Below are 13,984 nucleotides of genomic sequence, written 5' to 3'. Positions count from 1 at the left end.
GAACCTCGGCGGTGTGTCTGTGTGGGGCAGCTGTGGGCAAGAGGTGTCTTGAGCCTGAATATCTCTCCTTTCATCTACAGTTCTGAATTCGGAGAGATAATCCCCCAAACCAGAATCCAGCCATATCAGTAACAAGTTTGGCATGAATGAATCCCTGTGTCTTGGTGGGTAATATAAGTTGAATAGCATAAATGGAATGGGGAATGAATAAATGAGCTGTTTTCATTGTTGATAAGCTACTTGTTTTTCTAATGTATATTGTAATTGTAACCCGATGGATTTTTGTAGCAGGACCAGTATGCTGATTTAAATCACAGCATATATTTTAGCGAGAGGATGTGTTGACCTAATTGCCCAACTAAAGTTACAATGAAAAGCCATTCAGACTGTGTGTCCTCTCTTGCCCTCTGGTTTCTGGAAGTGACTAAAGGAAATAGCACTTCACTTCTGGTGAAATTGTCCTGAGTGTGTGGTTTCATGGCGGTGTGATGGATTAATTTCACTGAAGGCATTAGCATTGTCCAAGAAAGCAACACGCTGTTGGAAAACTCAGGAAGTTTCCCTCACTGTGCTGAAATCACTGCGTGACAAAATCTGAATGCCTAAAAATTCGTCCTGATGCAGGGACTGGCTTGCACGCTACTCTGCATGGCAGGTTCCAGGTGTTCGAGCTGTTACCTTTGGCTGGGCTCTGCAGTTACAGGGGTGAGACAATCCACTGACAGCACAGATTGAGCATCCTCCCTTGTGCCTCCTGGAAAGGAAAGAGCAGCCTCAGACAGGAGCATCATTAATCTGTTAGCGTTTGGCAAGCTAGTGCTGCTGGCCTCTACGCCTGTTTTCCTTTAGCTCATATGGCAGGAGGTGGTGGTTGGGTTTATACCCTGCTGGTGAGCCACGGGAATTATGATCCAGACCCTCCAGAAGGCTTTATTCTCCCTCTTCTTGAAAGTGAGCTCTCCTGCACAGTCCCTCTGCTGAGGCATCTTGATCAGTTCATAGGTTTGGTAGATCTTTTTTAATTTGAGAGTCAGAACATGTTTCTGTAAATTAATTTTCAAATCAGTATCTCCTTAATCATCATTCCCTTAGACCCTGGAAAGTATTTGCATCTTGTAATTTAAGTGCTTTGAAACTGGGCATCAAGTGAAACTGTTAACCAGGATGAGATAGAATTTGTGCCTTCATCCCCTCTGAGCTTTCTCAAATGCTGCAAGTTAATTACATCCCATCATGATCCTTTGATATTTGAGTAATTTTGGAGCACAAAGGCTTAAATCTGTGCTCATTGCCTTTTAGAGGTTTCACTCAGATGACACAGAAAAATATCATTGTGTTCTCTGCTGTGGGTTAAGCTGTATTTGTGGGAAGGGTTCGGTACATGGATTCAAGATAATTATTACCAGAGTATGATTTGAGACCCCCTTCCAAGTGTAGAGCAGGTTTCTACAGGTGACGAGGATCTTAAGCTCCTGGAGTTGGGGACATCTTTTTGGGCAGGGTTAGCTCTTCAGTGAACGATTGGCATGATGCTGAGGTGATGACATGAGCTACGTGAGCATCCTTGCCTGAGTGGAAAATGCTGCGCCTCATCCCCAACAGAGCCGCTCCAATTTGAGTGGTTCCCATGGTGCTGGCAAGGCAGGACCTGGCAGAGATGCTGGGAGCCTTTCCATCCTCTACAGCTGCCTCACTGTCGGCAAGTCACGTCTTGCTGTATCTTAGCTTCCTTTTTGCAGAATGGGGTAATAGCTACCTTCACACCTTTGCAGAATATTTTGTGGGTCTTAGGCTGAAAAGTTTAGATGCGTACCACTTGAGCATCATAAGTTGCTTCATAAAATGCTACTTAAAACCAACAAATAACTCCCATCTACCTTCCGTTCTCGCTGTCCCCACAGCTCAAAGCCACAGAGGTGGCCGTTCTGTGTGGCTCTTGGTCAAAAGGAGAGTTGTGTGCAGCCACGGGGAGTTGTGTGAGCAGGGGAGTGCTGGATGACTTTTGCTTTCAAGCAGGCACTGGGGAATTTGAATTTGAATTTCTGACAATGACGCAGCTTGTTGGAGCCATTATGAATTGAAATGGGGTCTTATTCATCTCTGCTAATCAGAGGGTAAATGCAACTAAATACAGCTGTCTCCCTCACTGTCATTTGGTATTTATTAGCAAATATGCAGTGGAATTGAATCCCTTGTAAGTACTCTGCAGCTAATGGTAGATAGCAATTAACTGAAATGACTACTGTTGAGCACTGATGCTACCATCAGTGAATGGAAGAGGAAATCTGGAGCCAGCTCACAGACCTGACAGCTTCCAGAATTCCCTGTAGTTTTCCCCTCTGGATTCTCCATTTCATGCCCTTTTCAAAAGACTGCAGTGAAAACCGTTTCATCTTGATATTCCCTGGAGCTCCAGCTTAAGCGAACACTTCTCAAGCAGCAGCAAGTGTGTGTGTGTATGTATTATGACATGATTTTTGGTTTAGGGGTCACCCGAAGGACTCACTGCGATACCACCAGTGCAAGTGTGTGGAGAGGAAACCTTCTCCCCCCAAGATGTGCTGGTGGTACAGAGCCGCCTCCACAGCACCTTGTGTGCTTCAGGAGATGTGAAGGAAACTGGCCCAGGCGCTTGGAACGAATTCAGAAGCTGGGAAGGACGGGGTGCAGCATTCATTGTTTCATCTTTAGCCTTTCCTTTCCAAGCAGAACAAGAGGGTTTGTTTTCTTCCCCTTGCTCATAACGTGACATGTAGGTCAGCGTGCCTCAGAGGTCCTGCCCTCCATTGACCAGAGGGAAAGCAGTTTCCATGTGCTGGTTTCCAACAACCAGAAGTAGTTTGAGTCAGGCTAATTTCACGTACAACTTGATTTGTTTGTCACCCTTCCCTGCCAGCCTGCATTTGATACGGTGCCTTGTGGGGAAACTGCTTGTCAGGAGGGGATTAGTGCTTGGGTTGTGACGTGGGTGGGAATCGAGGGGCCGCGCTGCGAAAGGAGAGCTGTCGGCGGGGTGGAGAGGTGTCGCTGGCCGTGTTGCACAAGAACTGGTCTTGGGTGTGAGCTGGTTGGGACTTCAGTGCCCTCCCTGCAAAGCAGAGCAGGTTGGCAATGGGTGTGTCGATGGCATGGAGAGGTGTGAGCAGTGCAGGGGAGGATGAGTACTGACTAGGAGGATCTGAATGATTGACAGGTCTGGTGTCATGGCAATGTGATGATATTTAATGGGGTGGAGTTGCAAGCACGTGTACGTAGGAGCTAGTAATAAGATTTTCTTCTCAGAGATGGGAGCTCATCACTTGGGAACAAGTGAGAGAGGCAGACATGTATGTGCAGGAGATAGGATGGTGTGAGCCCCAGCCTGTCCGGGGGACAACAAAAGTGATGCTTGATGAGGAGTGAGGACCCTGCCTGGGGCAAGGTAGACAGAGAGAAACTGCCCAAAACATGTTGTCAGCATGCCCCAGGCAGAGGAGAGCAGTCTAGTCTGGCCTGCAGTGCTGGCCCAAGGCTGAACAGGTATCAATTCACCCTCAATGAAGTATGCTGTGCTGCAGGAGGGTGTGGGATAGCTCTCCTCATGTAGGGGAGCCTGTGAAAATAGTCAGGCCCTTTGTCAAGCATGCCATGGGCTTTGGCACAGGAGAAGTGTGAGCTGGTGCATGTGGGATGCGAGGTCCCTCCGTCGTATCCCGGTGCAGGGAAGGGGGACCATCCCTGGGGAGCTGGAGCAGCTCATCCTTGGCTGTCATACTTGGTGGTTCAGCCATCAGCTGCTTTACATGTGCAAGGAGCTGTGCGAAGGCTGGGAAAGGAAATTACTGAAGGGGAATAACTCCCAGCCTGATTACTTTCTTTAAGAATGTGCTGCCAGTTAATTATTTAAATGCATATTTAGTTAAGGCAATGAATATACATTTACACTGTGCACCTGATAAACTTGCTCCCTTTTTGATTGGGAAAAATGTTGAATTGCCCCTGTTATCAGTGTTCTGAAATTATGTTTATTTTTGTATAAAATTCAGATTGGAAGTAAGATGCTAAAATCTGTTGCTTCATTAATTCATATCAATAGATAGACTAAAAGGTTTATTTTACTACTGTTGGTGTTTTGATGATTTTTTTTTTTTCTGCCTTACCTCTAAAAGCTTGGGGTTTATTCCTGACTTCAGAACTACAGCAGCTCTGATTGGGAATGAGTTTTGCAGTCGCCCCCACTAATATGAATCAAATACCTATAAATATATTTTCCTTTTTTTTTAAAGGCAGCTTCACCTTGCAGGAAGAGGTTCTCTTGCCCTGTGAGATTTACAGTACTTAAGGCAGCAGACAACCGTCTCCTGGCTCTGTCTTGTGACATGATTATTTTCTGCGTAGCTTGATGGATTTGTTGTCAGCAGGGTTACTGCCGCGAGCAAGAGAGGCCAAACAAGGCAGCCCTGGATGTGTGAAAGGTTGGGTTGGAGCAAGACAAGTTTAATTGCTGGGCACTCTATGGGCTCCTCTTTTCTGCCTGCCTGGGGCGGGCGTGGGGCGGAGGTGCAGACCTGTGAGGGGCGATGTCCTGTGTGCTACTCCGGCTGCTGTAGCCGTATCTCCTGGGCTACCTCAGGTCGGTGCACAGACCGTGATCCTGCACAAGAGCTCTTGGCCAAAGGCAAGTCTGCATTGTGGTTTTCCAGCCTAGCAGGGGGAGGACAAGTGTCATGATGCCCATGCAGTGTTACTTTCTTGGAATATTTGGCAAGGGAGGTGCAGAATTTTAGAGGAGAGCGGGTTGTTGGGAAGTCTGACTGCAGCTCCAAGCTTCTGAACACACGTTATGAGTAGTGTTCCCGCGGGGAGACCTGTATCATCACCCAAGTCCTAATTATAGTGCTGTTTGGACAGCAGGCATGGTGATCATTGTTAATGGCACCGGTAACACCTTGTGCTGTTTGCTTTGTTTCCGACTTGGCAGTGTTTTCGGCCTCCCCAGTGCTCCTGGGACCCTTGCTGCCTTCGCCGTATCGCTGTGTTACTTGGAAACACTTCATGCGTGCGAGTCCTTGCGTTTTGCCTGTGCACTTGTAAAGGAACATTTTTGCTCTTAAGGCAAGGCAGCCAAAAGGCAATCTGTCATGCAGATCATCATTAGCTGCTATCTGGCGGTGATGGATGGCCCTGGGAAATCTTGTTAAGGCAGTATCTGCTCTTCCTGTCCTTCTTGGCTCTTTCTGCCTTTGGTTCAGTTATCCTTTATAAGAAGGAGGGAAGGTGGCCCTGCCCTATGTTGGACTGGGAAGAGATTTCCTCGTCCCTATCACTGCATGGTGGAAGGTCACCCTTTTCTGCCTCATATGAGTGTCAGAAGCGACATCCCTTCCCGGGTTTGACGTTCGCAGCTGTCGCGTTGATGGGGGCTGCGTGATCTGCCAGCGTTATGCCACTCACTTGTTCTCCGGCAGAATGCTGTGCAGATTGCCTGCCTCATTTGTGGCCAAACATTGGGTTTATATTCGGCCTCTTAACTGCTTTAAAAAAGTTGTTGTTTCTTAAACACATATATTGCCCTTTTCAAAGTACTTCTTGCAAAGGAATCGAAGTGCTCTGGGAGCTGCCTTCGTGGCTGTGGTACAGATGTGTATGTAACCCACGGTGCAGGGGAGCGGTGGGACTTGCTTAGCGCTCCAGTTGGAACTGGTGCTGGCACTCTGCTCTACACACCAGCACCGTTCTGGTTTCTAGGTCACAACTGGTGTCCTCACAACAGGCATGACGTGATCTGTCATCTCCACGCATTCAGAAGAAAAAACTTTGCCCTGTGTGATGTAGTCTTGGTTTGGTCTGGGATTTGACCATCTGGGAATGTAGTCAGGCCTTCCTGGCTGCTTGTGGTGGGCCTGGAGTCTGGGATGTGACTTTGGCCAATACTTGGAAATCTTGCCTATCTGGAGGAACATACAAACCTGTTTGGGTGGTTTGCACTGATTTACAGCAAGGCTCATGAACAGGGGCTGTTCCAGATGAGCATCCCCCCACTCCTGCATCTTTTTTAAACCCACAGGCAGGGAGGGACATGCCACACTGTTAGCTGAAAGGTCCAGTGGTGGGGGAGTTGTGTTAACAAGCTCTAACATCTTAGCTGTGGAAGTAAGAAAGCAGCTCTTGTTCTGCAGTGTCCCTTTTGAACCTCACCATATGGCCAAGCCCAGCACCTCCAGCTTGTCAGCTGTAATTTGCTGGCTCAGGAGGGGCTGAATCTTCTTTTCTGGTATTAAGACATGAACAGGAGGTGCTTGCTGAGGTGGTACAGGCCCAGGCGGGTTCTCTGTGTGTCAGCAGAGGAGAAACTTAATACCCGGGGAGTGGGGGTAGAGGGCTGTGTCTTCTCAGACGGGGATGTTTTGGAGCCCATTTAAATGGGCTGGGACGTGCTGTGTGGGATCTGCCTTCTGCTTTTCCCCAGTCTGAGAACAGCGCAGATCGCTTCTGGAACTTGCAAAGCTTCCTGGGGGGCAGGTGGATGAGGCCTCTTCGGAGCCTGTCAAGCCAATGTGTGCTTCTGGCCAAAGCTGACCCTCTTTTGGAGGAACCCTCAGCTCCTCACCCGTGGCAGCGGAAGTCCTTCTGCTCTTGGAGAAAAGAGGCACCAACAGAAACAGCTGTTGGGACCACAGAGGCAAGTACTTCAGGAAGAGACCAATTGGGAAGGGAGGGAGCTGCTTGCCTTCCACTTGGACATTTCACGGGCTCTTCTAGGTCCCTCTTTCTTCTTTGGACAGTGCTGTAAATATGTGAATGAACCAAGACGCTCTCTTGTTACTGTATTTCAGCTGTGAACTCCCTATGTGGTACCTGAAATCAGCAGTGGATAAAGGGTATTATATTTCCTAGGGGAAAGAGGACATTACATTCCCTAGGTCTCAGGAAACACAAGCAATGCTCCTTTCCCCTGCCCTTTTGAGGGTAGCGCACGGAGAGAAAAAGGAGTGTCCCAGATAAACACAGTTCAAGATTCCAGCAACTTACTGGTAATGTTGCCCAAGCAGATGGAGTGAAAACTGGGGGAGCAGTGCATGTTGTACGGACATGAAGAAGCCACCGGCATCTTCAAAACCTTGGATCCTACTCGTGAACTTAACAGAGACACCTGTCTGCAAAATTGCTGCAAGCAGACCTCAGCCCCGCTGCTTCCTTCTGCCAGTGGGTTTGGAGCTCTGGGTTTATGTTCAGAAAATGCGTAACCTGCAGAAGAAGAGGTAGGGGAGGGCTCAGGAATGTGCTGTGGGAGGAACCGGGGCTCTAACTTGAGTCTGTCTTTAGTCACTGTTTTCCATTTCCTTTCCAGTCTGTCAAGGTGGGTCACGTTGGGTCACTTGAAGAGCAGATTTGTGTCTTCTGCCTGAATGACCCTTCTGGTGTGTTCTTATGGACAGCTGAGCCATGGCCTTTGGAAGCTGTTGTACAAGTAGTGTTTCAGTGCGCTTGAGTTTGTTCATTGACCTTTAGTTGGTTCGTCTGCCCTCGGCATTGTGTTTGAGTGGTTTTAAGCCTGCAGTGACTGAACTGCCTGCAGAGTTGCTTCCCAGAACTAGCTCTCCTTGAGAGGCTTGAGGATTTGGGAAGGGCAGGTGGGTTTAGAAGAGGGTTGTGTTTATATGAAGAATGGCCATCCTCGACTCTTGTCCCTTTACATGGCAGCAAAGGCTTGGCAGAGTGCGATGCAGAGAAAAAGCTGCCTGTCCCTTCATCCTTGTGTGCTTAGGTCCCAAACTGAGCAGTGATGTTAATTGGATAAGTCAGATACTCTGCAAAGCAGCCTGCTCAAGGACAAACAGATTTTAATTAAAGGCTGTGTGCACTGGAGGGTCATGTCACTTCGTTGTGCCTGAACAGTTACTATGGGAACACCAGGAAAGCACCCTGAGAGTGTGAGTGTGTGTGAGTGTGTTGGAATGCAGACCCCGAGGCACAAATTTCACTTCTGGATATGTTTCCACCCGCAAACATGGCCTGAGCGAGATGCCAGCCTTGGTGGGTGTAGGTGGGTTTTGTTGCTGTAGGGTTTTCTGTGCTGCGGGGATGGGAACCCTTCCTTCAGGATATTCAGATCGCACAACAGGTTTGATCTGAGCTGGACTGCAATGCCATGAATTAGCGAAATTGGTCTCTTTTCAGTTTTTAGACTGTTTACAGTTGGTGAGTTCCGTTTCTTAAAGAGAACCTGGATATTGGGAGGAGTTTTGTTCCTGTTGAAAATTTGAACTGAAATTACTTTGCTTCTGTCTCTGCCACCTTCTAACAGGAATCCAGTCACAACAGGTTTGATCTGAGCTGGACTGCAATGCCATGAATTAGCGAAATTGGTCTCTTTTCAGTTTTTAGACTGTTTACAGTTGGTGAGTTCCGTTTCTTAAAGAGAACCTGGATATTGGGAGGAGTTTTGTTCCTGTTGAAAATTTGAACTGAAATTACTTTGCTTCTGTCTCTGCCACCTTCTAACAGGAATCCAGTGTTAATTCCTGTGATAGTGGTGCATTTTTTTTATTCCTGCATCTCAAGCCCTCTCAAGATTGATCTCTGCTAAGCTGCCTGATTTAACCTTGCTGACTGGAGAATAAGGTGTTCCTTGTCTGTGTTCAGCCCCAAGCCTTTTTCAGCTGCTTGGGGTGTATCGGCAGAGGCTTGTTCATGCCTGGGGATGACGCTAGATGACCACTCCAGTGGTCTACAAACCACGAGTGTGCCTTGGGACTGATGAAAGTTTGGTATGATCCTCAGATGTGTCCCTGTAATTCAACAGGCTGTAGCAGAAATTCATTCTTACTAATATTCCTGGGGTCTAGCAAGAGGATCAGTAGAGAGAAGTTAAACATTTTTAGTATTAACAGGTTTAATATTTTCATTTCCCCTCTCAAACAGAAGTTGGGGCAGGGACTGATGCTGCGCTGGCAACACAAGCAGCCGTCTAGAGCAAGTAGCCACTCAAATGTGGGCTCTGCCGGGAGCTTGGAATGAAATGTTCGTGTGGGAGTCTGAGGTGGGAGCTCAACCGAGCTGCTTCCCAGTCCTGTTCTCCCTCTTGTTGCTCGGTGGGTTTGGGGACAGATGATCAGCGAGACAGGAGAGATCACGAGTATGTTTGGAAGGAGAGTCTGAAACTAGCTCTTTTGCCCTTTTTTTTGGTTTGTGCGGACCTTGGGGGTTGTCCTGCTTGGAGGATGCTGTTGGGCTGCCAAGCGTTGGGTGTTTGGAGCCATGCGGAGCCAATTCAGCAGGGAGATTGCCAGGCAAATAGGGCTGGATTTTAGATCGTTTATGCACTGCTCATGGAACTGGCTTTGTTTCCTGGCAGCTGGGAAAACGCCACTCTGCCTGTTTGCAGGAAAAGCGTGTCAGGGTTGGTATTTTGTACGTGCATCTCCCCATGCCCCTTTGTGCAGGGGGAGGCAGGTGCTGGGCACTTGGGTGGAAGATGCTGGAGCAGGAGGAGCTCAGCCCCAAAGTCGGTGTGCAGTGGCCTGTGGTCCCCTTAGCACAGAGTGCCCCGGCTTGGCCAACACACCTCAGCTGTGCTCTGCAGAGACCCCAGCTGCAGGGGCTGGGTCTTTGCTCGTGCATCTCCCCATGCCCCTTTGTGCAGGGGGAGGCAGGTGCTGGGCACTTGGGTGGAAGATGCTGGAGCAGGAGGAGCTCAGCCCCAAAGTCGGTGTGCAGTGGCCTGTGGTCCCCTTAGCACAGAGTGCCCCGGCTTGGCCAACACACCTCAGCTGTGCTCTGCAGAGACCCCAGCTGCAGGGGCTGGGTCTTTGCTCATCACAAGGTGCAGGAAACTACTGTAGGAGATGTCAGCTGGGCTGCTGCTGGTGCCGTGGTGATGAGCATTGTTCTCTGAGGCTGGGTGCCACAGCCCACCTTGCTGCAAGTGCTTTTTTGCCTGAGAACAGAAAGAGAGTGCCTTTGGACACTTGGTGTCTTTTGTCTGACCCTTGCTTTTCTGGCTCTGGGCAAATGGGCTGTGGTTTTTTTTGAGCAGATGTCCACCTTTGACCTAGACAGTCTTGACTTTTAAAAATACATTAAGCAGAAATGAAGAAAGCCAAAAAGAGCAAAGAGAATCATCTGAATAAAGGAGCAGGAACATGCTGTGTCCATCCGCCTGGTGAAGGGGCCGGCTTTGCAGCAGGCGAATGGAAGCTTTGTCCCTTCCGAGGACGGAAGGAGACACCCGGTCCAACGGGAACAGCTGTAACTTAGGGAGGACTTGGTGGAGCACTCGAGGGAGCAAGTTTCCTTTCTCTTGAAGCGGTATCACGGGTCTCCCTCCTTCGCTGGCTTGCGGAGCACTCGCAGACAGCATGCACCCTTGCCAAAGGTGCTGAGAAACGTGAGGGAGGAAAGCTAGCCTGGAGGCTAACGTGCAGAGTGCCTGTGGAAAAAGTGACAGAGCAGAGTAATGAAAAGCAGACACCAAGTGCTGGAAGCTGCTCAGCCAAGAAATTTTGCATGGTCCAGGATTTTCTCTGGAATCCAATAAAAGTGTGTTACGATTTGGCTACCCTTTCTGTTACCCCAGAGAAAGTGGTACAGGTGTGAACAGCCTGGGTAGGTGGCTTCTGCACTGTGCGCCGCCTGGAATTAAAACAGATGCCGTGTTACTCTTGAGATGTCGCTGTGTCTTGAGAGCCAGGAGCCCTGGGTTTGTTGTCTGGATTCCTACTGGGAACCCGGGAACCCAGTGGCCTTTAGCCACTTGCTCGCGTGGTCTGTAAGGTTGGATGCTGCTGTGTCTCGTGCCTAGGAGGTTGGTTTCTTGGAGGGGCTGAGTGTTCCCATCCAGGAAAGCTGGTGTCCCCACTGCTGACCTGTGCCAGCGGCTGTCCCAAGTTGTTATCCCCCAAACAATGTTTGACGGAGGGCTGGTGCCTTTGGCTGAATGCAGAGAGGCTGGAATGCTGTGAGGCTGGCTCCCTCCTGGGGTTTTCACAGGTTCTTTTCTGGTGCCATGAGGTGTACGATGAAGTAAACTTGTTAACCATTGCGTAGCAGCGTGGGTGCGCCACAGTCTCACTCCTCTAGAAATGACGGACTTGTCTTTGGCAGAATGGAGGCATCCTGCCTGGAACTGGCCCTGGAAGGAGAGCGCTTGTGCAAGGCTGGGGACTTCAAAGCTGGGGCAGCCTTCTTCGAAGCAGCGGTGCAGGTGGGGACAGAGGACTTGAAGACTCTCAGTGCCATCTACAGTCAGCTGGGCAATGCTTATTTCTACCTGAAGGAATATTCCAAGGCCCTGGAGTACCATAAACACGACCTGACCCTGGCCAGGTAAGCATGTCAGCCAGCGCTTCGTCCTCATTAGACACAACCGGTCAGGGCTTGAGCAAAGGCAAGTTCTGCGGGGTCTGAACCCAGCAGCCAGAGGGAATCTGCCCCAGAAATAAGCATCCAAAACTGGCCCTGAGGCATGGGGGGAGTGTCCTGTGGAGAACTCGGGGGGCAATAAGAATGGGCCACCTTTGGAGCAGGGAGTTGGAGAAGAGGATATGGATGTGAGGAGGGCACTTGGAGCAGGAGCAGCGCAGTGTCCAGTTCTCCTGTTCCAGGTACTCACTGTAAGTACACCTGAAGTCTTAGGAGCAGCTCACCCATGACAGCAAAAAACAAGAATCGCACCAGTCAGGAGCGTGTGCTGGGAGCTGCTGCGTGTGGTGTGCGTACCACGCAGTGCGTGCTGCAGCCTGGCTCACCGCAGCTTGAGTTCCACCTCCAGCGGTTGGTGAATACAAGTCTGAGGGCTCTTTAACACCTCTCTTTCCTCTGGTCATCTTGTAGAACCATTGGGGACCGCATTGGAGAAGCCAAGGCGAGTGGCAACCTTGGGAATACGTTGAAAATACTTGGGCAGTTCGATGAAGCTGTTGTTTGTTGCCAGAGACACTTGGACATTTCTCAGGAGCAAGGAGACAAGGTAATTGGTTCATGGCGTCCAACAGGAAATATTTCCTGGCCTTAAAAATAATCTGTTTGCAAGTCAGTAAATGTGATATGGTGAAGGTGGGCTTTGGAAGGAGGTGGAGTGTGAAGCTCTCCCTTCTGGCTGCATCACAGGTCTCATGCTGCTGACAATAACAGCCACCATGACAGTGAGGAGAGGAAAATGTGGGCCTCCTGGCTTTGACCATGGTTGCCCAGCACTGGAAAGGTCCATTTGGGATGTGAAGGGTAATACCTTGCTGCTCCCTCTTCTTCCTCCCTTTAGGTAGGTGAAGCCAGAGCGCTCTACAACATAGGAAATGTTTACCATGCAAAGGGAAAGCACTTATCTTGGAACATGGCCGAAGACCCTGGCTACCTGCCTCAAGAAGTCAAGGAGACGCTACAGAAGGCTTCAGAGTATTATGAGTAAGTATCCAAACTTGGCCAACCCTCCCTCCTGCAGGGAACAGGCATCAGTGGTTGCCAGAATGCACACAGGTCCAGCTCTGAGCTCATCCTGCTCAGATCATAATGGGTATTTGTGGGGTTCCTGTTCTGCTGACAGCTTTCAGGGGCTGCAGGTTGGCTGAGCTTTGGTAGCTGTTAGGCTAATGAGTGCAAGATGACAAATTTTACTGAGCCCTGTTGGAAGCATTTCTCCTAGGGGGATTTGTTTCCCAGGTTCTTGAGGATGTGGGAGCTCTGGAAGATCTTTGTTGCAGACAATAAGCCTGTGGGCTCAGCATTGCTGAAAATCAGGCCACTGAATTAGATGTGTATTGCAGTGCATCAGGAGTATTCCCATGAGCTGCCGAGTTACGGCACATTTATCTCCAGGAAGGTGAGAGAGGGATTGCAAGCTTTTATGAAATTAGAGCTAAAATTCATCCTGGCATTGCCTTGGTAAAACTCGGTGTAGTTTGAAGTACGATCACGTAATTAAGTTCAAGAGTCTGCTCCTTCCCAGAGCTGCTTGGAAGCGAAGCTGTTGACGCCTGTAGCTCCCGCAGCCCCTGCTGCTCTCTGCTGGCCTGGATGAGAAGGATCCCTGTGTGTCCCCATCGCTGGGGCCACGAGCAGAGACTCCCCTTCACCGAGGGAAGAGGCTTTCACTGGGATTCCCAGATGCTCTTCTCATGGATCTGTAGTTTATCTTCATTGTAACATCCTTCCTTTTCCTAAATGGTTTCAAAGATCACTCTCATGTCCCACACAGGGAGGTTGTCACCAGATTTTTGGGCTAATATTTTTCTCCTCGTAGTTCAGTGTTTTGCTTCAATAATGCCAGGTTTTTTACTTAGCCTTTTTAAATGAAGAGAGTGACAAGATCTTCTGTCTTCTTCTATCTGAGGATGTGATAGTGCCTATATAGAACTATATAGTGGGTAAATCCGTGCCAGGTGGGAGCTCTAAGCTTCCCTACGTGTGCTGTATGTGCAAAGGGAGGAAAAGAACAAGGTGAAGAAATGCTGGGAAGTTCCATGAGCAGAGCCCTGGCATGGGACTGTGGCTGATGCCCCTCTTCCCAGGTTTGTCCCTGTCCTGCTGTAGGTAATCTCCTTTCTCCTGTGCTCCTGGTTCTCCCCTGAACAGTGAGGTGGCCATTTCTTCTTTAACGTGGGTTCCTGTCAGACCGTGGCGGTGTGAGCAGTTCCTGTGCACAGCGGCAGATTGCCTGACTTACACCCCTGGCCCTGCACCAGCTCCCAGAGCTGCAGCTAGCCCACATCACCAGCCTTCCGCTTGCCAAGGGGTGCACAGGACAGACATTTGGGGAGGGAGAAAATGCCTTCTCCAGGATTACCTCTCCTTTCTTTACGGTGCAAGTCTCTTCGCTGTGGCTCACCAGACACACTGCTCTAACTTCTTCCAGGAGGAACCTGTCTCTGGTGAAGGAGCTGGGGGACAGAGCTGCGCAGGGCCGCGCTTACGGCAACCTCGGCAACACCCAGTACTTACTTGGCAACTTCAGCGAAGCTATAGCCTTCCACAAGGAGGTAGGGAACTGCGGTGCCTCCTTCCTGGG

At 49.6% G+C, this 13,984-nt stretch overlaps 1 protein-coding gene across 1 annotated transcript in view; it reads left to right on the top strand.

Annotated features, from left to right (window-relative positions):
- Window positions 1–7,164: 7,164 nt before the first annotated feature.
- Window positions 7,165–13,984, top strand: part of LOC104515182 (G-protein-signaling modulator 1-like) — a gene marked incomplete at its 3' end in the record, with an annotated part of 33,080 nt that continues 26,260 nt past the window's right edge. Inside the window, exons 1-5 of the mRNA XM_010159065.1 lie at window positions 7,165–7,241; window positions 11,086–11,307; window positions 11,815–11,950; window positions 12,242–12,384; window positions 13,832–13,955. Of these exons, the coding sequence (XP_010157367.1) occupies window positions 7,219–7,241; window positions 11,086–11,307; window positions 11,815–11,950; window positions 12,242–12,384; window positions 13,832–13,955 (648 nt within the window). The remainder of the gene's footprint in view (window positions 7,242–11,085; window positions 11,308–11,814; window positions 11,951–12,241; window positions 12,385–13,831; window positions 13,956–13,984) is intronic.

The sequence above is a fragment of the Eurypyga helias genome, unplaced genomic scaffold (genome assembly GCF_000690775.1).
Source record: "Eurypyga helias isolate BGI_N326 unplaced genomic scaffold, ASM69077v1 scaffold29999, whole genome shotgun sequence".
Classification (NCBI taxonomy): domain Eukaryota; kingdom Metazoa; phylum Chordata; class Aves; order Eurypygiformes; family Eurypygidae; genus Eurypyga; species Eurypyga helias.
Note: the sequence above shows the minus strand (reverse complement) of the source record. Positions and strands in the feature narration are given on the sequence as shown.